This window comes from Pseudophryne corroboree, chromosome 2 (assembly GCF_028390025.1).
Source record: "Pseudophryne corroboree isolate aPseCor3 chromosome 2, aPseCor3.hap2, whole genome shotgun sequence".
Classification (NCBI taxonomy): Eukaryota; Metazoa; Chordata; class Amphibia; order Anura; family Myobatrachidae; genus Pseudophryne; species Pseudophryne corroboree.
Genome location: NC_086445.1, coordinates 209,381,528 through 209,407,097, shown reverse-complemented (window position 1 = coordinate 209,407,097; position 25,570 = coordinate 209,381,528). Strand labels below are relative to the sequence as shown.

Here is a 25,570-nt window from a genome sequence, read left to right as displayed (position 1 = left end):
CCTGTATGCTATAATAATCCAGGGGTGCAGTAGTTAAAAATTAAAAGCACATTGCACCTGTATGCTGTAAAATATAGGGGTGCTGCTGTTAAAATAACATTACACTGGCCCTGTATGTTGTAAAAATTATTTTCTTTGCTACATCATTCCAGGGGTGCTGCCCTATATGGGGTGCTGCCCCTCTGCCCTATCAGTTCACGGGTGCTTCCCCACTGCCGTTTAAGTCCAGGGGTGCCATTGCCTGGCTGCTGAGCTGTGTAATTCTCCAGGGGTGCTGCCTATGCTGTATAAATCCAGGGTTGCTGCCGTATAATTTCAGGGGTGCTGCTGTACTTGATCCTAGGTTTAAATGAAAGCCTAGAGCAGATATGGAACAAGCTTCAACATCACAAACAGATTTGTGAAAACTAGCCGCAAAGGTGGAAATGGAAATTGACGAAGTGTTTTTAAATAAAGTGGGGGAGAGACCTTATTTGTGGCCAAAGTCAGTGTGACTCAGAAAAGACTGAATCATAATCCAGCGTGACTGCTGGAGAGGTAAAAGTGAGATTTTCTGTCGTAGCATTAGAGAGGTTCTTCTGAGTTATTTCATGTTAGGGACTCACTCAAATGAATGGCTCCAATTAGTCAACCTTAATTTTGATTTATTATTGATGTTCCACATTTTGGGATTATTTATTTAGAAGATGGGCATTTGTTGTACAGTGATCTTCTTTTCCTAAGGGCTGCGTAGGATTATCACAAGACCTTGCGGTGTTAGAAGAAACTCAGGAGGGGCTGCTAAAACATCTAAGGGGCTGCTTTATTTAAAAATAAAATATGAATAAAATAAACAAGACACACAGGTATGCTCATATGCGTGTAACTGGTACACACAGGTATGCTCACATGCGTGTAACTGGGAGTTGTGAAAAACAAAAATAAGGCATCTGCCACAAAATATGTAAATAAAAATGCACTTGAATTTTTTTTTAAAAAGAAAGCCACAAGAGTTTCACAAAATAAGTCTCAAAAATATCCATTCTTGATCCTGTGGTATACACCAGTTTATTTGCATATGAGTAGAGTGCCCAACTGCAATGTAACAGGCAACGTGTTCGAATCCCGGGCACATCAGCATCCCAAAATGTAAAAAAGGACAGTGCGACTGAACAACAAAAAGTTATCAAGTCCGTGAATGCTATATAGGTATTAGCGAGAAGAAGGTGTGTGTGTGTGTGTGTGTGTGTGTGGGGGGGGGGGGGGGGGGGGAGATAGAAGACAGGGGCAGTTTGGCTAGCTAACACTGACAGCCATGCAAGCGCAGTGATGCAGGATCATGTACACTGAGGTCACGGCAGAGGCGGATTGGACATAGGGTTCACAGGGAAGAATCCCGGTGGGCCGACGCACCTGTGGGGCCTGTTTTGTTTGAGGACAAGTGGTCCTTTTTATAGACATAATGAATAAGATGCAAAATAATTTGCATATATGAAAATTACTTTACCACTTAGCCTGTGATTGCAGATGATCTAGTGTATGCTCTGTCTGCCTGCTTGGCTAACATATAAGATTGAGTGAATAGTGATTGGGATATGGTTGGTGTAATAAGCAAGAAAATATATCTTTCTAAAGAATTATATAGTTTCCTAAATTCTGAAGGTGTATCATATAATGTGCTCATAATGTTTAATTGTATTTCTTTTTAACTTCCCCCTTGATGCTGAACATGCCCACTCTCTGGAAAGTCTTGGGGGGAGGGTGCTGCTGCCATGGCCCATGGCTAGACCTTACACCTCTGGTGCTGCCCATGTGGGGCCACTAGTACAAATTTTTCCAGGGCCGCTTTTTGTTCCCAATCCGCCCCTGGGTCACGGTCACGCCCGTGAATAGCTGAGAGCACAAACACTTCACTGAGACAGATAGTTCTTGGAGACTGAGAATGTGAAATGAAAGGCTGTCACTCAGCACTTGTCTGCGATTATTGTGACACTGGCAGGGCCATAACCAGGTGTGTGCAGAGTGTGCTCCGCACATAGCGCTGCAGGGTAGGAGGCACTGTTGGCAGCACTCATTAATCATGAATTACCTAATTACTTTCACTTGCAGCTTTCCCCCTTCTTAAAGCCCTGTATGCCCTCCTACTGCTGCTAAGTGGCAAGCCTAGCAACAGCAGAAAGGCAAACGTGGTTAAGCACAAGCTACCGTGGCAAGATACCACAAAGTATGCTTGCCTCTTTAAAATGGGCATAATTATTACTAGCACCACAGCTCATAACAGTTAACACATTGATGCCAGACTACAAAAGAATCAACACTCATGCTAAAATATTGTTCACTTCTTATATTACCCAATGAAATAAACAGAGGGTCATCCTTTGGCGAAAAGTAACACATTATCCATATTTAGTGGAATCATACCATGGCTTAGCCAGCTTTAATGTAAACCAATTAGGTCCGGCGGGCGTGGCTTCCACTGCACACAGCCCCTGCCATGCCTCTTTCCTCCTCTTTCAGCTTGCTGCGATCCTCTTCCCCTGCTATGTCACATCGCGTCTCGGCTGCAACTGCGAGCACCTATTCGTGCGCATCACCCTCATCCCAGCTGGGACCCCTCAGCGCCTTGTGCTGAACCCATATGCTGTGACTGCAGACGGGATGAGAGGCTACAGCAGGCACTGTGTCTGAGAGATCCTTGCGGCCAGCGGCTCCTTCCTATTCCATGGGAGACGGGAGTAAGGAGAGGAGCACATCTGATATCTGCATCCAGGAGGAGAAGGCGCACTAGCGGATTACCAGCGCGTCTCCAGGCAGCACAGCGCGTCAGCCATGCCTACAGCAAGCAGCAATGAGCCCGAGTGTGCCCTCAGCTACCAGGTAACGCTGTGCGCTCCTCTCTACCATTCAGCAGCCCCACTGGCAGAGCACTTTCATGCCTGACTGCATGCCCTCCTCTAGCAGATCTGCAGGGACTGTTTGCCGGGGAAGCTGCTGTGCATCTAGATTAGAAATGTGTGCTGCCTGTTTCACATTAAAGGGACAGTGGCATCATGTCATTGTCAGTGGTGACATATCAGAGATGACACAACTATTTGGGGATTGGAGATAATGACTTTCACAATGTGGTTCTCAGCTGAGGGAGTTAGTTACTGCAGTGCAGAGACAGGGAATCAGTACAATGGATTTGGCAGGATTCTCTTACTGCTTGGTGTAAATATAGCTCTGAGGTCTGCAGATAGGATTGATTGCAGTTTGTGGTACCTCTAGATTACATCAGTCACAGAGATGGCGTCACAGTGCTGATGAGCCTGACCTATTCTGTTACTCCTTCACCTGCAATTCATTTCTGAGTATAAGGTAACCCAGTGGCATTGTCAGGTGAAGGATTTGGAATGGGACTATATAGAGCACTGCTGTCTTGTCACCTAAAGCTCACATTGTATACCTTTTCATGAAAAGAATCACACCGCATCATACAGTATTTCAGGTCTTATTATGGCTCCAATCACTTTGCAGGCAATTACTGTATGTGGCAGATGAGCTGGAGGCAAGGTTTTCTGTACATTGCAGGCTGTGTGCGCTTCCCCACTGTAATGTCACCTTGTGTGGAGGTCATTGAGGAACACTGTGATGTAGCTCCCTGCAAGTCTCTATTTAATTATACTGGAACATGCATCTTCAGGGATGGAGACTTACAGTGGTACTGCCAACAGCAGAGGAGCTGTGGTATTGGACAATGCACCATTGGCATTTTGTATTGCAGTCACACATCCTGCATGTTACTGTTCTCCTAACACTCTTTGCTGGATACAGTAGCAAGACACACGCCATAATCTTGATATATCTGTTAGGCCAGTTTGTTTATTTTATTGAACAGTCATGAAGATTTTGCTTTTAATGTGCTCCGATCTATTATTTGTGCCTAAAAGCCTCATTTGCAAGTATCTTAATTACAAGAGTAAGGTTTACTTGTTACTTTCCACCTCTTAAGCAATCCTTGTCACCTGTCTGGACATTGTTTATAGAGTGACATGGGTCAGTCATTCCTACTGGAAAGTATTGAATATTTAGCATAATGTTTGGTAAGTTTTGGAGTGTGGGAGGAAACCTATACAAATATTGAGAGAACATACAAACTCCCCAGTGGTAAGGATCTCGGGCATAATGCAGCAAGCTATATTTTGCAGTCAGACCTCCGAAAAGCAGTTATTGGGTGGTTTGACTGCTTACCGCATTTGCACCAAGATCTGGAATGCAATATATTCCGGGGCCTGGACGCTGTGGGTGGCATTGTCCAATAGATGCCTATGGGCTTTTTTCTCATGTCCCTTTTGAGAGGGATTTAATTTTGTCCTTGCCAGCACCACTTGCAGCACGTGTGTTGCTAGACACAAGCGCAGAAGGACTCCCGGGTCCTAAACCGGTTAGTCTTTCTATAGCAAAGGACTGCTCTTACCAGAAGAGTTGTAATTTATTATTTTCTTCAAGCTTGCAGTTCTAATAAACATTGGGGCAGATGTATTAACCTGGAGAAGGCATAGGAAGTGATAAACTAGTGATAAGTGCAAGGTGATAAATGCACCAGCCAGTAAGCTCCTGTTAATTTACGGGTGGTCTTCAGTATGCCGGCTGTCGGGATCCCGGGGCACAGTATACCGGCGCCGGAATCCCGACACCCGGCATACCAACACTTATTCTCCCTCGTGGGGGTCCACGACCCCCCTGGAGGGAGAATAAAATAGCGTAGCGTGCATAGCGCGCCACCGTGCCCGCAGCATGGCGAGCGCAGCGAGCCCGCAAGGGGCTCATTTGCGCTCGCCACACTGTCAGTAAGCCGGCGGTCGGGCTCCCGGCGCCGGTATGCTGGTCGCCGGGAGCCCGACCGCCGGCATACCATACCACACCCTTAATTTACATCTTGGAGCTGATTGGCTGGTGCGTTATCACCTTGCACTTATCACTGCTTTATCACTTCCTTGTGACGTCTCCAGGCTTAATACATCTGCCCCACTGTTATTGTATGTTTGAGATGAGTGGCCGGATGCATGCCTCCCACTTCTGATCGGGAATCACACTCATGACCCCTGGTGTTTTGGGGAAGTAAATTAATTGTATGCTTATTGTAATTTTTTGTTCTGATTAGTACGAACTAAAAATTATTATTGCTCCATTGATATTAAATTATTCTTTTGGAACTTACTAATTCTGAGAGTGATTTTTCAGCTTGTGGGAAGTCATTATCACCAGGACTAAATGGTTACATTTTATTCAGAGCGTTCCACCAACACGCTGTTGCTGACTGAATTTATGTACAGTAGTTATTCCATATGGCACCAGCTAAACTAGCTTCTATGTTAGACAGAACTGCAATATGCATCTTTCCTGCAGTAAAAAGAATGTTTCAGCAGTGTATTACTGGTCTGGTGATTATTATTGGTTACAAAATTGCATTAAAGGTGTAGATCTGTGACTGTAGTCCTGTGCAATTTCATTATAGATGGTCATAAACATTGGCCCAAATGTAACCACCTGCAAGTGCAGGTACTGTAATAGCAACATTTTGGAGATGTAGCCTCCAGATTTAAAGCAGCAACTTACATTAGTTAACCGGGGTAACCCAGTCGTACTGACCCGGAGAAGTAAACTACAGACATTGTATAGTAGTCAGTGGAGCTAAATGAATGCTTGCCGAGTAGTATTTGCTAAACTGGTGCTATAGGTAATTGTATGCTCTGACCTATACTAATTTGGATAAATCACTACTGAAGCAGATGACGACCATCCTCCATTTAAGGCTGCCTTAACCACTGACACATTATTATAATTTCTTAAAGATTGGAATATTTCATGATAGGAAAACTCTGTGAGCTATATTTTCCTCCCTACTGACACCTGTAGAACCAAGTTGCCCCATGCATAAAACCCAATGATGTACTCGTAGCAACTAATCAATTTATAGCATTGTAGGATAGTTGGGCTACTGTAAGCTAATTTTTGTTGCTATAAGTTATACTGTATCACATGTTCTTGCACTAATGGATTTAGTAAAACCTATTGCATTTTCTGCAATGACATTTATGCATTATACAGTGATGGAAATCAAAATGAGAGCCACATAGATATGAACATGGTAATTGCGCTACACATTATACGTGCTTATACACCAATACTAACCCAATAGAGATCATATATGATTACTGATGCACAGAAAAAAAATGTATCTTCATAACAGCAAATCAGATGTTTGCTTTCGTTTTCTTAATTGTCCAGAACATTAACAAAGATTTTGATTGGTTGCTATGAGTAACAGGACTTTTCATAATGGCCTATGTTAAACATAAATTAAGGAAGATTGGGTATGGCTCATTAGGTCGACAAGATTTAGGTCGACAGTCATTAGGTCAACCACTATTGGTCGACATGCCTTAGGTCAACATGGTCATTAGGTCGACATGAAGAAGGTCGACCTGGAAAATAGTCGACATGAGTTTTTTTTGTATGTGTCGTTTTCTTCGTAAAGTGATGGGGAACCCCAATTAGTGCACAGTGTCCCCTCGCATGGCTCTCTTTGCTCGCCATGCTTTGGGCAAGGTGCCTCGCTCCGCTACCGCTGTGCTCGGCACAGGTTACCGTTCCCAATCGTATTCCACGTAGATCGTAAAGTATGAAAAAATTAAAAAAAATTTTTTTATTAAAGTGAAAAACTCATGTCGACGTTTTTCCATGTCGACCAATAGTGGTCGACCTAATGACTGTAAGCCGGAATATTCTACTTGAATTTTTTTTTTTTAAAGAACCTTTCATTCATCTTACATTTTCTTACTCTTCATTTTGCAAATGCATGTTTACTTCAAACACATATTTTTGGTTTGAATTCGGTAAGAGCATGCAATGGATTCTGGATATTACAGATACTACATTCCTGGACTTTTGTTCTCCTTTAATTACGCTGTTAATTTGCAGAGCAATTTGAAAGATATCACCTTTTCTTCTGACATTCTATTACAGTTTTTATGCATAGGCTTAGCATCGCACAGCGTACTGCTCCAAGGTCAAATGTTAGTAGAAAATATAATTGATGAAATAACCTCTGTATATACTGACCCAGTAACGTCAGTAAAGCTTTTTATTATTTACAACGTGCTGCACTGCTTTCCTGACTCAGTTCAGTTTACTATTTTAAATGAGACTCTAGAACCCTATCTTGTTCATTATACTTGAACACTGTAAGCTTATTTGTATGAAATATATTGAAGTGCAGTAAGAGAACAATGTATTTAAATAATCAGTGAACGGTTAAATACAAATAGGGAAACTGTATTTTGGAGACGTAGGAGCTGATTGTCCTTAATTGTCCACAAATGTTATTCGTTGTCCTCTACAAGTTTAAAAAGGTTTGTATCTAGGCTTGTGCCAGATGGGCCAAGATGAAAGGGGTGCAGAATAATTAATATTCTAGTTACAGCAGAAGGCTAAAGAATGGAATTCAGTTAACCGTGGCAGTGTGACCCATGGAGCCACGGAAGCCGGCAACCGCAGTTCGTACAAAGAGGCCAGGAACTCTGTTTTCCAACGGGATCCTGGCCTCGGCACTCCCCCAAAATGGTGGTGACACACCTCCATTTTGGGAAATTGAGGGCATCGCCGCCATCTCCCTGCTCCCAAATGGCTGCAAACTGTCAATCTACTGATGTGTGCAGCTGTAGTGCATCCATTCACGCGGGACCTGTACTACACATGCGCATTTACTGGTCTGACGCATGTGCAAAGTATGGATAATGGGCCTCAGATCTTACAGGATCTGAATTATGCCCCTGGGGCAGATAGCTGCCCTCAATGGATGATATTGTTGCTGTTGTTTGATGTTTGTCTGTCTGACCTTTCAATTGAGATGAAAAACACAAACACAACTGTCATCAACAGTTTGGGGGTTTATTTTTTCCCTATGGGCTAAATTTCTAGTTATGCTCCGGTCTGCAAGCATTGTTTTTAAAGGAACACTGTGATCTCTCAGATTTTTCCGGCCGTCCATCCGGCCGTACATATTTGTGTATACCCATATTTGCAGATGGTGTGGCGAATCGCATTATCCCCCCCCCCCCCCCCCCCCCGCTGCACAATGCCACAATGTTTGCCACAATCACACGATTCATTAGTCCATGTACCACACACTCCACTGGCAGAGTAGGCAGATCTGGGAGACTGGTTTACTTTATCTGGCATCTGGTAGAGCTCCCCGAAGTTCAGGAGTCTCCCAGACATTCCTGGAGGGTATGTAGTTACTATGGCAACCTACTTATAATAATGACACTGAGAAAATATTGACATGTCCAAAATGTGAACATTATGCATGTCTACTTTATGAACATAAGAGCAATACAGCTAGGCAGCTGTTAGGGTTATGCTGTGGTTAGAGAGAGGCTGCTGTTAGGGTTACGCTGTGGTTAGAGCTAGGCTGCTGTTAGGGTTACGCTGTGGTTAGAGCTAGGCTGCTGTTAGGGTTATGCTGTGGTTAGAGAGAGGCTGCTGTTAGGGTTACGCTGTGGTTAGAGCTAGGCTGCTGTTAGGGTTATGCTGTGGTTAGAGGGAGGCTGCTGTTAGGGTTATGCTGTGGTTAGAGCTAGGCTGCTGTTAGGGTTACGCTGTGGTTAGAGCGAGGCTGCTGTTACGGTTACGCTGTGGTTAGAGAGAGGCTGCTGTTAGGGTTACGCTGTGGTTAGAGCGAGGCTGCTGTTAGGGTTACGCTGTGGTTAGAGCTAGGCTACTGTTAGGGTTACGCTGTGGTTAGAGCTAGGCTGCTGTTAGGGTTGCGCTGTGGTTAGAAAGAAGCTGCTGTTAGGGTTACGCTGTGGTTAGAGCTAGGCTGCTGTTAGGGTTATGCTGTGGTTAGAGCTAGGCTGCTGTTACGGTTATGCTGTGTTTAGAGCTAGGCTGCTGTTGGGGTTACGCTGTGGTTAGAGCTAGGCTGCTGTTAGGGTTATGCTGTGGTTAGAGCTAGGCTGCTGTTAGGGTTATGCTGTGGTTAGAGCTAGGCTGCTGTTACGGTTATGCTGTGGTTAGAGCTAGGCTGCTGTTAGGGTTAAGCTGTGGTTAGAGCTAGGCTGCTGTTACGGTTACGCTGTGGTTAGAGCTAGGCTACTGTTAGGGTTAAGCTGTGGTTAGAGCTAGGCTGCTGTTACGGTTACGCTGTGGTTAGAGCTAGGCTACTGTTAGGGTTACGCTGTGGTTAGAGAGAGGCTACTGTTAGGGTTACGCTGTGGTTAGAGCTAGGCTGCTGTTAGGGTTATGCTGTGGTTAAAGCTAGGCTGCTGTTACGGTTATGCTGTGGTTAGAGCTAGGCTGCTGGTAGGGTTAAGCTGTGGTTAGAGCTAGGCTGCTGTTACGGTTACGCTGTGGTTAGAGCTAGGCTACTGTTAGGGTTAAGCTGTGGTTAGAGCTAGGCTGCTGTTACGGTTACGCTGTGGTTAGAGCTAGGCTACTGTTAGGGTTACGCTGTGGTTAGAGAGAGGCTACTGTTAGGGTTACGCTGTGGTTAGAGCTAGGCTGCTGTTAGGGTTATGCTGTGGTTAGAGCTAGGCTGCTGTTACGGTTATGCTGTGGTTAGAGCTAGGCTGCTGGTAGGGTTAAGCTGTGGTTAGAGCTAGGCTGCTGTTACGGTTACGCTGTGGTTAGAGCTAGGCTGCTGTTAGGGTTACGCTGTGGTTAAAGCTAGGCTGCTGTTAGGGTTACGCTGTGGTCAGAGCTAGGCTGCTGTTAGGGTTACGCTGTGGTTAGAGCTAGGCTACTGTTAGGGTTACGCTGTGGTTAAAGCTAGGCTGCTGTTACGGTTACGCTGTGGTTAGAGCTAGGCTGCTGTTGGGGTTACGCTGTGGTTAGAGCTAGGCTGCTGTTGGGGTTACGCTGTGGTTAGAGCTAGGCTGCTGTTAGGGTTACGCTGTGGTTAGAGAGAAGCTGCTGTTAGGGTTGCGCTGTGGTTAGAGAGAAGCTGCTGTTGGGGTTACGCTATGATTAGAGCTAGGCTGCTGTTGTGGTCAGGGTCGGACTGGCCCACAGGGGTACAGAGGAAACCACCGGTAGGCCCCACTGCCTGAGGGCCCACTCCTTCCTCTATGGATCAGTTTCCAGACTGTGCACTTGTATTATACAAGGTAGATATGTTGCAATACACTGCACAAGACAATTGTGTATTTCAATCCTCTGTAGCTGGCCATGGGGTGGATGGAGCTGCAGCTCCAGGCCCCCATTGCAAATAGGCCCACAGGTCCCCTGCAGTGCAGCAAGCCATTGTTGAGAGGAGAAATACTTTTCTCCTGTCATCGCTAATCAACACCCTTGCCGTGGCTCAGTCTATCCCCTCCGGCCTACCCGCAGTGTGAAAATCCTCCCTCATCCCCCATATTACCTGAAGCTTAGAACCCAGGCTGTGCTATTCTCCGCCCAGACAGCGATAAGCTCCGCCCCCATGCTGCCTCCAGCTGTGCTCCTTCAGATTGTCTGACACTTCTCGTGCCATCCACGGCTCTGTCCTCGGATGATAAGCTCCACCCCCTCCTCCTCTCCATCCACACTGAGCCTCCAGTCATCCCTCCTCCCCTGGGAAGCCCTCAGCTCCGCCTACATGTTTGATTAGCTCCGCCCCCTGGACAGTCAGCGGCAGCTTTGTCCCCCAGGTCACCTGAAGTTCTGTCAATTCAGCTGCTGTAAGTCATGTCCTTTTATAGCTTTAAATATGTAGCCAAAAAGTGTGCAGAGCCAGAAGGTATGCACACTGTATAGCAGTGGAAAAAAGGCAGCGGCACTCAGAGGCTTATGGGTTGAATCCTTGTATTTATTACATTACAACCAAAACTCCAACATTTTGGGGTTGCAACTCCCCTTTATCAAGGTGAGATCACCATGATTAAGGGGCGTTGTAGCTCAGAAACGTTGGAGTTTTGGTTGTAATTTATTAAATACACGGATTCAACCCATAAGCCTCTGAGAGCCGCTGCCTTTTCTCCCCTGCTGCACTACAAGTCTCAGGGGGCACTAGAGCCAATGTGAATGGGAGAGGGAGTGCCAAATGCATGCACACCAGATATATATATATATATATATATATATATATATAATATATATATATATTATATATGTTTGGTTAGGATGCCAGTGGTCAGAATGCTGACAGCGGCATCCCGACATCTGCTATGTGAGTATTCTAACCCTCTACCCCTCTAAGCCTAACCCTCCCTACCCACAGGCTAAACATAACCCCCACACTTAGGGGCTCATTTATCAAACCGTGGAGAGTGATAAAAAGCACAGTGATAAAGTACCAGATAATCAGCTCCTAACTGTCATGTTAGAGACTGTTTGAAAAAAATGACAGTTATGAGCTGATTGGTTGGCACTTTATCACTGTGCTATTTATCACTCTCCAAAGCTTGATAAATCTGGACATAAAAGTGCCTAACCGCAACCCTCCCTCCCCCGCTGGTCAACCCTAACCCCCCTGCAGCCTAACCCTCCTCCTTGCAAACCTAATCCTAACCCCCCACCTCACAGCCTAACTCTCCCTGCAGCCTACCTCTAACCTCCTCCCCCCCCTCCCTGCAGCCTACCTCTAACCTCCCCCCCCCCCCCCCTCCCTGCAGACTAACCCTAGTGCCTAATGTGATTGATGTCGGAATCCCAGTGTCTTCTGACCAGTGTCGGGATTCCGGTGTCGGTATAGAACTCCAGGTTGCTGTTGCTCAGCTCCCATGTGTAACTGTGATGGGCCTAACACCTCAAGCAGTCCTGCTCTCACCCACCTCTGATTGGTGCATATTGCGTCCATTAGTGCTTTATAAAAAAAAAAAAACAATATAGTAGGACAGTGCTAAGCTGGGCGGGCTCCTGGACACTTGTTTTCCTCCATGGGCGGCTGCGGCCCTGCAATCGTAGCTGTGTAGGGCCGAGGCGGACAGACGATGAGCTGGGTGTTGCAGAGGCAGGAGGGACAGTTACTTTAGATACTCCTCTGGGGGTGATACCCTCCAGCGTCTGTCTAAACTCTAATGCATTTTTACTTTTAATTATAGAATAAACATGCTGCATGCAAACGACTGGTGGTGGACGGCAGGGACATGGAGGGCCCTGAGATAGGGGGCCCTGGGAGAACATATTCTCCCCCTCCCCTTAATCCGGATCTGGTAGTGTGAACTTTGTGAGGTGTTCTGCAGCGGCTGTCATTGGATGCTATGGCCTAGGCTCTAGAGCAGCGGTGGCCAACCCGCAGCTCTCGAGCCGCATGCGGCTCTTTCTTTATTGAGCTGCGGCTCCTGCCTCCCGCTCCCTGATACTGATACCCTGGTGTGCCGCTGAGAACTTACAGAGGTGCTGCGGCTGGTTGGTCGGGTGTCGGCAGCTGTGAACAAGGGTCACGTGAGCTGGTGGTTGCTGGTGTGGGTAGCACTGTGTGCGCGGTGTCCCGCGAGCGGAAGCAGGAGCTTGGGGGATTCTCTTATGTAGCTGTTGTCTGGCGCTGCCACGGCAAGCAGCAGCGGGGTGAAGGAGAGGAAGGTCTCCCTGGGGAAGAAGCTATTCGGGCAGGAGGGAGGTTAGTCTGCACATTATCCCACCTCAGCAATGAGTAGGAGGCCGCCGCCTTCACCCGGGGACAAGTCATGCTCTGCAGCCAGCCGGCCTCCCTGCAGCTCTCATCTCCCAGCCCCAGTGTGTTCGGCAGGTCCGGCCTCCGCAGACACTTCAACACCTGCATCATTAACACCGCAGCCAGGACCGCAAGGAGGTGACTAACCAAGATCCTGCGCTCACTATGGACCCTGGAGTACACTCCCCAGCACAGCCGCGAGTTCAAGGTGAGAGACAGGGACTGTCCCAATTTTTAGAGTGACAAGGAGAGGGTGACATTCTAATTCTGTCACCCTCTCCTTGTCACCAAGTATCTCCCTGTCACCCTCTCCTTGCTACCCACCCTCTCCCTGTCACTCACCATCTCCCTGTCACTCTCTCCTTGTCACCCACCCTCTCCTTGTCACCCACCCTCTCCTTGTCACCCACCCTCTCCTTGTCACCCACCCTCTCCTGTCACCCACTATCTCCCTGTCACCCTCTCCTTGTCACCCACTAACTCCTTGTCACTATCTCCCTGTCACCCTCTCCTTGTCACCAAGTATCTCCCTGTCACCCTCTCCTTGCTACCCACCCTCTCCCTGTCACTCACCATCTCCCTGTCACTCTCTCCTTGTCACCCACCGTCTCCTGTCACCCACTATCTCAGTGTCACCCTCTCCTTGTCACCCACTAACTCCTTGTCACTATCTCCCTGTCACCCTCTCCTTGTCACCAAGTATCTCCCTGTCACCCTCTCCTTGCTACCCACCCTCTCCCTGTCACTCTCTCCTTGTCACCCACCGTCTCCTGTCACCCACTATCTCAGTGTCACCCTCTCCTTGTCACTATCTCCCTATCACCCTCTCCTTGTCACCCACTATCACCCTCTCCTTGTCACCCACTATATGCCTGTCACTATCTCCCTGTCACCCTCTTCTTGTCACTATCTCCCTATCACCCTCTCCTTGTCACCCACTATCTCCTTGTCACCCATCTCCCTTTCACTATCTCCGTCACCCTCTCCTTGTCACTACCTCTCTATCACCCTCTCCTTGTCACTATCTCTCTATCACCCTCTCCTTGTCACTATCTCCCTGTCACCCACTATCTCCCTGTCACCCTCTCCTTGTCACCCACTATCTCCCTGTCACCCTCTCCTTGTCACCCACTATCTCCCTGTCACCCTCTCCTTGTCACCCACTATCTCCAGTCACACTCTCCTTGTCTCCTTGTTAAATTATGAAGAAAATAATATTTTTATATTAATTGAGGCAATATTAATAATTAATGACCATCCATGCTGGCACCTATAGCGCCACAAGTTTGTCATTTAAATGGTGCTTCTATCATTAATGATTTTAATGAGGGATGTTGTTAGGCACACAGTGAAGGGGGTAAGACACAGGTGGGATGCTGAGAGACACGGAGTATAGGGGGGAGGCTGGCTTGTTTCTGTGTATTTTATGTAGATCTGTGTGACTAAAAACGGGTGGATGACACATGGTCATTCTCCTACAAACGTCATACCGAAGGCGGGTGCACAGAAATGGGGCCTGGCCTTGTGTCAGGTCACACCATATTTTTTGCATGCGCGCCTTCAGAGCGCACATGATATCCGGCTCTTTAGCTTAACTGCAGATACTTTTGGGCTCTTTTCCTCTGACTGGTTGGCCACCCCTGCTCTAGAGAGAGGTACCTGGTTGGTGTCATCATCTAGTAGTGGGTACTATTGAGGCACTATTAGAGGGGAGCAGAACATCAGGACAGGTAAGATATATGTTTAATGGGCCACACTTATGGAGTGCAATGGAGTGTGAGAGTGTGCCTATAACAGGCACATCTGGAAAAATGTTATGTGTAGCATGTGCACAATTTTTGATGGGTCATATATTACGCCAACGCAAGTAGTATCTACAGGTCTCTATGTGTTATATGTAACACTGCTCCTTGATATCTCCCTTCATATAGATAGATAGATAGACAGACAGAGATAGATAGATAGATAGATAGATCTGCCTGCAGCTTGTTGTCTGATTTATCCCATTCAAGAGGCCATACACAGTGTTGTGTTGCTGTTATGAACTGTGTATTTTGTGGTGATTGTTGGAGTTCTTTGTATCATATGATCTCTGTATTATATGGCACTCACTATGATGCCCTCTGTATTATATGGCACTCACTGTGCTGCCCTCTGTATTATATGGCACTCACTGTGCTGCCCTCTGTATTATATGGCACTCACTGTGATGCCCTCTGTATTATATGGCACTCACTGTGATGCCCTCTGTATTATATGGCACTCACTGTGATGCCCTCTGTATTATATGGCACTCACTGTGATGCCCTCTGTATTATATGGCACTCACTGTGATGTCCTCTGTATTATATGGCACTCACTGTGATGTCCTCTGTATTATATGGCACTCACTGTGATGTCCTCTGTATTATATGGCACTCACTGTGATGTCCTCTGTATTATATGGCACTCACTGTGATGCCCTCTGTATTATATGGCACTCACTGTGATGCCCTCTGTATTATATGGCACTCACTGTGATGCCCTCTGTATTATATGGCACTCACTGTGATGCCCTCTGTATTATATGGTGGTCACTGATGCTTTTTGTAATTTGTGGCGGACCACAATGTGCAGGTTTCATAGGAGTCTGGCGATGGAGGGGGAGGGGTGAGGTTAGTCAGAGAGTAAAGCCGAATGCTGAGTCCCGGGTGTCACATGGCAGCTGTGAGACACGCAGTGCCAATCCCTGGGATAACCAGTTAGCACATATATTTCATACACCATAACATTTATGTTTATATGTTCTAACCTTCAACCCCTGCACTATGTGGTCGGTGCTGCAGCCGCCACTGGTGGTCATTGATGCCTTCTGTATTATATAATGGTCATTGTGATACTCTCTGTATTATATGGCAGTCAATGCGTTGTCTGTGTTATATCGTGGCAACCGATGCTTTCCATATTATATGTCAGTCACTGTAAATTGATTTTAATGTTTTTTTGCCATAGACATAAAAGGTAGTACAAAAAAAAAAGTTTTAGCTATTAATAATAATAATAATAATAATAATAATAATACTATACACAAACCTATAAAAGTTACCTCTGGCAACTGAACTGTTTTTTATTAGCGCGATCTCAGGATGGCAATGACAGTTTTTTTTTTTTTTTAAATAGATATATTTTTAAATGTAAAGACTTTTTTTAGTTTTTTTATCATCAGAAATATTTTTTATTTTACATTTTATTTGTATCTTTAAACTAAAAAGTATAACTGAGAACCCAAACCAGCTCACGCATGCACATAATGCAGTAAGTTAACCCTGTTTTTTTTTTCTTTATTTTTTATAAATGTAAACTATTCTAGCACTCAGGAAAAGGCATAGAATACAGTTCTCACCCTTTCATAAAAAAAAACCTTTTTCTTGTTATAACTCCACTATAAAGTGGTTGAAGGTATGTACCAGCTATGTCCTCCATAGAGATAGCCACGCCCACAGTACTGGCCACACCCCCACACCAGTCATTCCACCGCAGCAATTGTCCCAGCCCCTACAGCGGCATGCAATAGGCCCTTCATAAATTTCAGCTCCAGGCCCATGTGGACATTAATCTGGCACTGCCCCAGTGGGCCCTTCATGCCCCAGTCCGACACTGGTTGGGGTTACGCTGTGGTTAGAGCTAGGCTGCTGTTACGGTTACGCTGTGGTTAGAGTTAGGCTGCTGTTAGGGTTACGCTGTGGTTAGAGCTAGGCTGCTGTTAGGGTTACGCTGTGGTAAGAGCTAGGCTGCTGTTAGGGTTACGCTGTGGTAAGAGCTAGGCTGCTGTTAGGGTTACGCTGTGGTAAGAGAGAGACTGCTGATGGGGTTACGCTGTGGTTAGAGCTAGGCTGCTGTTAGGGTTACGCTGTGGTTAGAGCTAGGCTGCTGTTAGGGTTACGCTGTGGTTAGAGCTAGGCTGCTGTTAGGGTTACGCTGTGGTAAGAGAGAGACTGCTGTTAGGGTTATGCTGTGGTTAGAGCTAGGCTGCTGTTAGGGTTACGCTGTGGTTAGAGCTAGGCTGCTGTTAGGGTTACGCTGTGGTAAGAGCTAGGCTGCTGTTAGGGTTACGCTGTGGTAAGAGAGAGACTGCTGATGGGGTTACGCTGTGGTTAGAGCTAGGCTGCTGTTAGGGTTACGCTGTGGTTAGAGCTAGGCTGCTGTTAGGGTTACGCTGTGGTTAGAGCTAGGCTGCTGTTAGGGTTACGCTGTGGTTAGAGCTAGGCTGCTGTTAGGGTTACGCTGTGGTTAGAGCTAGGCTGCTGTTAGGGTTACGCTGTGGTTAGAACTAGGCTGCTGTTAGGGTTACGCTGTGGTAAGAGCTAGGCTGCTGTTAGGGTTACGCTGTGATTAAAGCTAGGCTGCTGTTAGGGTGGCACTGTGGTAAGAGAGAGACTGCTGATGGGGTTACGCTGTGGTTAGAGATGGGCTGCTGTTGGGGTTACGCTGCTGTTAGGCTGTGAAAGGGAAAATAGTACAGTTGTAATGCATAACATGAACATGTTGACATTATGTCATGGTCCACAGTGTGCATGTGCAATGTCAAATGTTGATATTCAGACCATGTCCACATTCTGGTGTAGGCTTCTGAACATCAGCATGGTATACCACACCCTCCCTGGGTAGTAGTCGACTACAGTTAGAGGTACTGCTTTGGGAGACAGTGAGTATATATACAGCAGGCAGCCATGTAGCCATCTTTGCAAATACAGAGCTCTGAGCAGTATCCATTGCAGTCTTCCATAAAGAGTTTCTTACTGTTCTTCTCAATCACCTCGGCTCGGTTACACCCTGGGAACTGCACGCTGAAGCAGTTTTTCCTGGGAAACTGTACTTCTGTAAAATTCTATCATTTCATAGAATGTACTAGATAAAAGATGGCTAGAATCATATTGGTTGCTATGGACAGCACTTCCACTTGTCCCCTCAATCATCTGAATAGGTCTTACATATGAGAGTGTGCCTTTTTTGCAACTTCCTGTGTGTCTACATGACCACACCCCCAGTAGTTGCATGGGCAGCAATGGCTGTTGTCATTGCTTAGTCACAGCAATGCTGGGGCCAGGTAATCAGTGTTTCAGTCTTGTAGTCACCCGGACTCCATAAGGGGATGGAGTAGATCAGTTTGTTAAAGAGGAGAAAGAGATCTAGCACAGGTCCATGGTCAAACACAATTCCACCTGCCTAAAGCCTTTTAATAAAATAAAGGACTTCTATCTACAGGTCATGGGAGGAGAGGTGCAAATAGAAGTGGGTACAGGAAGTGTATATAACTGTTAAGTCAAGGCGTTAGCTGGAAAACGGCAATGGCGCTGTGTAACTGGTGTATGTAGCAGGCGCTGTTACTGATTTTACTCAGAGCTTTTCTGTAAAAATATATATAATATGAGATTTTTTTTTTTATAACTTCAATAGATAAATTAAAGGAATCCTAGATTACTTGCTGAATGTGTCTCTAATTTATATACAAGATAACTGCCATTACAGATGAATTGATGCAAAGAAGTGAAGTCTGATAAATTAATTAGAAAGTACTGTAAGCTCTTCTGGAACGGTTGGCTTGTATTTTATATGGCTTGTGCTCTGTGCATCATAAAATTGTTTGTTCCTCATGACAGATTTACCTTTAGTAAATTAATTCAGTATTAAAGAAACAGCTGACTGCAGCACTTATCATTTCCTTCATCACCATTACAGCTATCACATTATCATTGGCCCCAAATCCCATATTAGTCATTTATTATTGTGGTTTATTTTTACTGCAATTCATATTTGAATTTATTGTTAATATGTTTTCTCTAACGTCCTAGTGGATGCTGGGGACTTCGTAAGGACCATGGGGAATAGACGGGCTCCGCAGGAGACATGGGCACTCTAAGAAATAATTTAGATTCTGGTGTGCTCTGGCTCCTCCCTCTATGTCCCTCCTCCAGACCTCAGTTTGAGACTGTGCCCGGACGAGCTGGGTGCTACTTAGTGAGCTCTCCTGAGCTTGCTATAAGAAAGTATTTTGTTAGGTTTTTTATTTTCAGGGAGCTCTGCTGGCAACAGACTCCCTGCATCGTGGGACAGAGGGGAGAGAAGCAGCCCTACTCTCTGAAGCTAGGTCCTGCTTCTTAGGCTACTGGACACCATTAGCTCCAGAGGGATCGTACACAGGATCTCACCCTCGTCGTCCGATCCCAGAGCCGCGCCGCCGTCCCCCTCGCAGAGCCGGAAGACAGAAGCCGGGTGAGTATGAGAAGCAAGAAGACTTCGAAATCGGCGGCAGAAGACTCTGTTCTTCACTGAGGTAACGCACAGCACTGCAGCTGTGCGCCATTGCTCCCACACACCTCACATACTCCGGTCACTGTAAGGGTGCAGGGGGGGGGGGGGGGGGGGCCCTGGGCAGCATATGGACCTCTTTTGGCAAAAGTACGCATATATACAGTTGGGTACTGTGTATATGTATGAGCCCCCGCCAAGAAAATTTATATTTAAGCGGGACAGAAGCCCGCCGTCGAGAGGGCGGGGCTTCTTCCTCAGCACTCACCTGCGCCATTTTTTCTCCACAGCTCCGCTGAGAGGAAGCTCCCCAGGCTCTCCCCTGCAGATACACGGTAGAAGAGGGTAAAAAGAGAGGGGGGGCACATAATTAGGCGCAAAAATCAATATAAACAGCAGCTACTGGGTTAACATTAAGTTACTGTGTTATTCCTGGGTTTATAGCGCTGGGGTGTGTGCTGGCATATTCTCTCTCTCTGTCTCTCCAAAGGGCCTTTTGGGGGAATTGTCTTCAGATGAGCATTCCCTGAGTGTGTGGTGTGTCGGTACATGTGTGTCGACATGTCTGAGGTAAAAGGCTCCCCTAAGGAGGAGATGGAGCAAATGTGTGTGTGAGTGGTGTCTCCGTCGACAACGCCGACACCTGTTTGGATATGTGAAATTAAGTGCTAAGGTAAATTTATTGCACAAAAGATTAGAGAACAGACAGGGAATCTACCCATGTCTGTCCCTATGTCGCAGAGACCTTCAGAGTCTCTCAATGATCACTATCCAAAATAATAGACACTGATATCGACACGGAGTCTGACTCCAGTGTCGACTACGATAATGCAAAGTTACAGCCAAAATGGCAGGAAAGTATTCAATATATGATTATTGTAATAAAAAATGTTTTGCATATCACTGATGACTTATCTGTCCCTGACACAAGGGTACACATGTTTAAGGGGAAGAAAGCTGAGGTAAATTTCCCTCCTCTCATGAAGAAAAAGAGCGGGAATCTCCAGACAAGAGACTGCAGTTTCCCACAAAGAATTCTCAGGGAGTATCCTTTCCCTACTAGGGCCAGGATACGATGGGAATCTTCCCCTAGGGTGTCACGTTTGCCCAAAAGGTAGCGCTGACTTAACAGCTATCCTCAGGGATCCTGCAGATAGCATGCAGTAAAAGTACTTTGAAGTCCATTTACACACATTCTGGTACACTACTCAGACCGGCGATTGTGTCGGCATGGGTTTATAGTGCTGTAGCAGCATGGACATATACCTTATCAGCAGAGATTGAGACCCTAGTATGTATGTATATATATATGTATATATATATGTGTATATATATATATATATATATATATATATATAAAAGATGCTGTCTTAGATATATATATAAAACATGCCCAAAGAGACATTAGTCTACTGGGTTCTAGAGTCAACGCTATGTCGATTTCTGCTTGACGTGTCCTGTGGAACATGCAATGGACAGGTGATGCTGACTTAAGAGGCATATAGAAGGTTTACCTTACAAGGCTGAGGATTATGTGGAGAAGGGATCTCGGACCTGGTCTCCACAGCTATGGCTGGTAATTCTGATCTTTTGCCTTATATTCCCGCACAGCCTAGGAAAGCACGACATTATCAAATGCAGTCCAAAGTCCGAGGTGCGTCCTTTCTTGCCAGAGGCAGGGGCAGAGGAAAGAAGCTGCACAACACAGCTAGTTCCCAGGAACAGAAGTCCTCCCCGGCCTCTACAAAATCCACCGCATGTCGCTGGGGCTCCACAGGCGGAGCTAGGCCCGGTGGGGGCACGCCTTCGAAATTTCAGCCACAAGTGGGTTCACTCCCTGTTGGATCCCTGGGCAATAGATATTGTGTCTCAGGGTTACAAGCTGGACTTCGAGGAGATGCCCCCTCACCGACGGCCCTGCCGGCTTCCCCCCACGAGAGGGAAATAGTGTTAACTGCAATTCACAAATTGTATCTTCAACAGGTGGTGGTCAAGGTTCCCCTCCTTCAACAAGGAGGGGGTTATTATTCGACCATGTTGTAGTCCCGAAACCGGACGGTTCGGTCAGACCCATATTGAATTTAAAATCCCTGAACATATAGCTGAAAAGGTTCAAGTTCAACATGGAATCGCTGAGAGCGGTCGTCGCAAGACTGGAAGGGGGGGATTTTATGGTGTCTCTGGACATAAAGGATGCATACCTTCATGTCCCCATTTATCCACCTCATCAGGCGTACCTCAGATTTGTGGTACAGGATTGTCATTACCAATTTCAGACGTTGCCGTTTGGTCTCTACACGGCACCGAGAATATTTACCAAGATAATGGCGGAAATGATGGTACTCCTGCGGAAGCAAGGGGTCGCAATTATCCCATACTTGGACGATCTCCTCAAAAAAACGGGATCAAGAGAGCAGTTGCTGATCAGCGTAGCACTTTCTCTGGAAGTGTAACGGCAACACGGCTGGATTCTAAATATTCCAAAGTCGCAGTTGGTTCCTACGGCTCGTCTGCCTTTCCTAGGCATGATTCTAGACACAGACTAGAAAAGGGTTTATCTCCTGATAGAGAGAGCTCAGGAGCTCATGACACTGGTCAGGAACCTATTAAAACCAAAACAGGTGTCAGTGCATCACTGCACTCGAGTCCTGGGAAGGATGGTGGCATCATACGAGGCCATTCCCTTCGGCAGGTTCCATGCGAGGACCTTTCAATGGGATTTACTGGACAAATGGTCCGGATCACATTTTCAGATGCATCGGTTAATCACCCTATCCCGCAGGGCCAGGGTGTCTCTCCTGTGGTGGCTGCAGAGTGCTCACCTTCTCGAGGGCCGCAGATTCGGCATTCAGGACTGGGTCCTGGTGACCACGGATGCAAGCCTCCGAGGGTGGGGAGCAGTCACACAGGGAAGAAATTTCCAAGGTCTGTGGTCAAGTCAGGAGACTTGCCTTCACATCAACATCCTGGAACTAAGGGCCGTATACAACGCCCTACGTCAAGCGGAGACCCTGCTTCGCGACCAACCGGTTCTGATTCAGTCAGACAGCATCACCGCAGTGGCTCATGTAAACCGACAAGGCGGCACAAGGAGCAGGGAAGCGATGGCGGAAGCCGCCAGAATTCTTCGCTGGGCGGAAAATCACGTAAGCGCATTGTCAGCAGTGTTCATCCCGGGACACGACCTCCACCCGGGAGAGTGGGGACTTCATCAGGAAGTCTTCGCACAGACTGCATGTCGGTGGGAACTGCCACAGGTGGACATGATGGCATCCCGCCTCAACAAAAAACTACAGAGGTATTGCGCCAGGTCAAGAGACCCTCAGGCGATAGCTGTAGACGCCCTGGTGACACCGTGGGTGTTCCAGTCGGGCTATGTATTTCCTCCTCTTCCTCTCATACCCAAGGTGCTGAGAATAATAAGAAAAAGAGGAGTGAGAACGATACTCATTGTTCCAGATTGGCCACGAAGGACTTGGTATCCAGATCTGCAAGAAATGCTCACAGAGGAACCGTGGCCTCTTCCTCTAAGACAGGACTGGTTGCAACAGGGGCCCTGTCTGTTCCAAGACTTACCGCGGCTGCGTTTGACGGCATGGCGGTTGAACGCCGGATCCTAGCGGAGAAAGGCATTCCGGAGGAGGTCATTCCTACGCTGATAAAGGCTAGGAAGGACGTGACAGCTCAACATTATCAACGTTTCAACGTTTAAGGCGAAAATATGTTGCTTGGTGTGAGGCCAGGAATGCCCCTACGGAGGAATTCCAGCTGGGCCGTTTCCTTCACTTCCTACAGTCAGGAGTGAATTTGGGCCTAAAATTGGGTTCCATTAAGGTCCAGATTTCGGCCCTATCCATTTTCTTTCAAAAGGAGTTGACTTCTCTACCTGACGTTCAGACGTTTGTAAAGGGAGTGCTGCATATTCAGCCCCCTTTTTTGCCTCCAGTGGCACCTTGGGATCTTAACGTGGTGTTGAGTTTCCTGAAATCCCACTGGTTTGAACCACTCAAAACGGTGGAGTTGAAATATCTCACGTGGAAGGTGGTCATGCTATTAGCCTTAGCTTCGGCTAGGCGTGTGTCAGAGTTGGCTGCTTTGTCACATAAAAGCCCCTATCTGGTTTTCCATGCGGATAGAGCAGAATTGCGGACCCGTCCAGAATTTCTGCCGAAAGTGGTTTCATCCTTTCATATAAACCAACCTATTGTGGTGCCTGTGGCTACTACTGACTTGGAGGATTCCGAGTTGCTTGATGTGGTCAGGGCTTTGAAGGTTTATGTAGCCAGAATGGCTAGGGTCAGGAAAACAGAGTCTTTGTTTATCCTGTATGCTTCCAACAAGCTTGGTGCTCCTGCTTCAAAGCAAACTATTGCTCGCTGGATCTGTAACACGATTCAGCAGGCTCATTCTGCGGCTGGATTGCCGCTGCCAAAATCAGTTAAGGCCCATTCCACTTGGAAGGTGGGCTCTTCTTGGGCGGCTGCCCGAGGGATCTCGGCATTACAGCTTTGCTGAGCGGCTACTTGGTCAGGTTTAAACACTTTTGCAAAGTTCTACAAGTTTGAGGAGGACCTTGTGTTTGCTCAATCGGTGCTGCAGAGTCATCCGCACTCCCCCGCCCGTTTGGGAGCTTTGGTAAAATCCCCATGGTCCTTACGGAGTCCCCAGCATCCACTAGGACGTTAGAGAAAATAAGATTTTACTTACCGGTAAATCTATTTCTCGTAGTCTGTAGTGGATGCTGGGTGCCCGTCCCAAGTGCGGACTTCTTCTGCAATGCTTGTATATAGTTATTGCTTCAATAAGGGTTATGTTATGGTTGCATCAGGGTTGGACCTGTTGCTCTGTTGTTGTTCATACTGTTGACTGGGTATGTTTATCTCAAGTTATACGGTGTGATTGGTGTGGCTGGTATGAATCTTGCCCTGGATTACCAAAATCCTTTCCTTGTACTGTCAGCTCTTCCGGGCACAGTTTCTCTAACTGAGGTCTGGAGGAGGGACATAGAGGGAGGAGCCAGAGCACACCAGAATCTAAATTCTTTCTTAGAGTGCCCATGTCTCCTGCGGAGCCCGTCTATTCCCCATGGTCCTTACGGAGTCCCCAGCATCCACTACGGACTACGAGAAATAGATTTACCGGTAAGTAAAATCTTATTTGTACTTTGGTACAAGTTGTCTTCCGTCCACTTGCCAGCATCTACGTGGTCATGGTGTGAGATCATACAACCCATTTTCTTGTAATGTCCGGAAGACTCCAGAATTTCTGTCAGCTTTCCTGTCAGATCCGGAACTAGGGGTGTGCAAGCGGTGCTGCAGTGCAGAGCCCTGTGGGCAGCACCGCCATTCACCCACAGTCTCTGCATTTTGCTAGCAGTGCCCAGAGAATGGCACCTTGCTGCCAGAATCGCTAATGCAGAGCCGCAGGTGTGTCCTTTGGATGCTCCAGATGTGCACACTGCAGCTCTTATAGCCCCTGGGAACATCATGAGCATGCTCTGGGCAGTGCTGATGGCCCTGATGCTTCCGCATTATGTTATGATGTCATGTGCTCAGGGGGCATGGCTGGTACAGGGCGCTGTAAATACCTGTTACGGCGCTGCCTTCCTCATCCCACCAACTTGACAGTGAATTGTCATTGTGGCCCTGCACAAGGCTGTGAATCACGTCATTGTATAGTCGGAGTCTGGCCCCAGTGACATGCAGTGGGATGAGGCAGGTGAGGCAGAGCCTTTCCCATCATACTAACATATAAGCTAGAGCTTTGACTATATAAAGTATATGAAAAATACAAAGAATATATTAGAAAAATCATCTTTGTATTATTCTAATCATTTTTATAGTTAAAACTCTGGAGTAAAAAAGTCATTGAGGCAGTGCCTCCCCGTCTATCTTTTCTACACCTCTCTGATCAAAACTCATCAAAATACCAGCAGTTTATTGTGCTGCACCTGTGTGTAATGCCCACATGTACCCTTTGGCTCATATATTGTATATAAATCTGGCTCTGGTACTAGCCAGTGCCTCCTGGGCCATATACCTCACCATACGTCCCTGGCGGGCCCACAATAATGACATTTTTTGTGCCGCACCAAATGCACCTGCCACCAGGTCACCCTTGCAGGGATCTTCCAGAACATGAAATTTAAATATCGGCAAAATGACTTATATTTTGTTTTTGTTTTTAACCAAGCATTACTTGATGAATTAAAAAAATCGGGCTACCCTACTTTAATGTGTAATGTAAATGTATATTAGAAATAATATGCATCTGCTATTTCAATGCAATACTGTATGTCCTGATAGTGTTTAGAGGTCTGCATTGGTTGTTCAACCCTTTCATTACTCCAGGGATGACCGCACAGTCATTTGGAATAATGAATGAGTAATATATTGTAATACCCCCTTTCACACCGCACAAATAACCCGGTTTCAACCCGGTATATTGCCAGGGCGACACGGGTCGCTGTGCGGTGTGAAAGGGGCATGGATGAATTCCTGGGTCGCCTGACCCTGTAATTCAACCTGGGTTATAAGAAGGGTTATTCCCGGGTAATTATGGGGTCAGGCTCAGTGTGAATGGGTAACCCAGTCGATGCGACCCGGTACCCATTCACTGCATATGGAGAGGCGGCATGGAGATGTCATCTCACAACGCCGCCTCCACACC

General features: G+C 46.7%; 1 protein-coding gene across 1 annotated transcript in view; it reads left to right on the top strand.

The window, feature by feature from the left end:
• Positions 1 to 2,479: 2,479 nt before the first annotated feature.
• Positions 2,480 to 25,570, top strand: part of SLC4A8 (solute carrier family 4 member 8) — a 369,348-nt gene continuing 346,257 nt past the window's right edge. Inside the window, exon 1 of the mRNA XM_063952268.1 lies at positions 2,480 to 2,856. Within this exon, the coding sequence (XP_063808338.1) occupies positions 2,809 to 2,856 (48 nt within the window). The 5' untranslated portion in view covers positions 2,480 to 2,808. The remainder of the gene's footprint in view (positions 2,857 to 25,570) is intronic.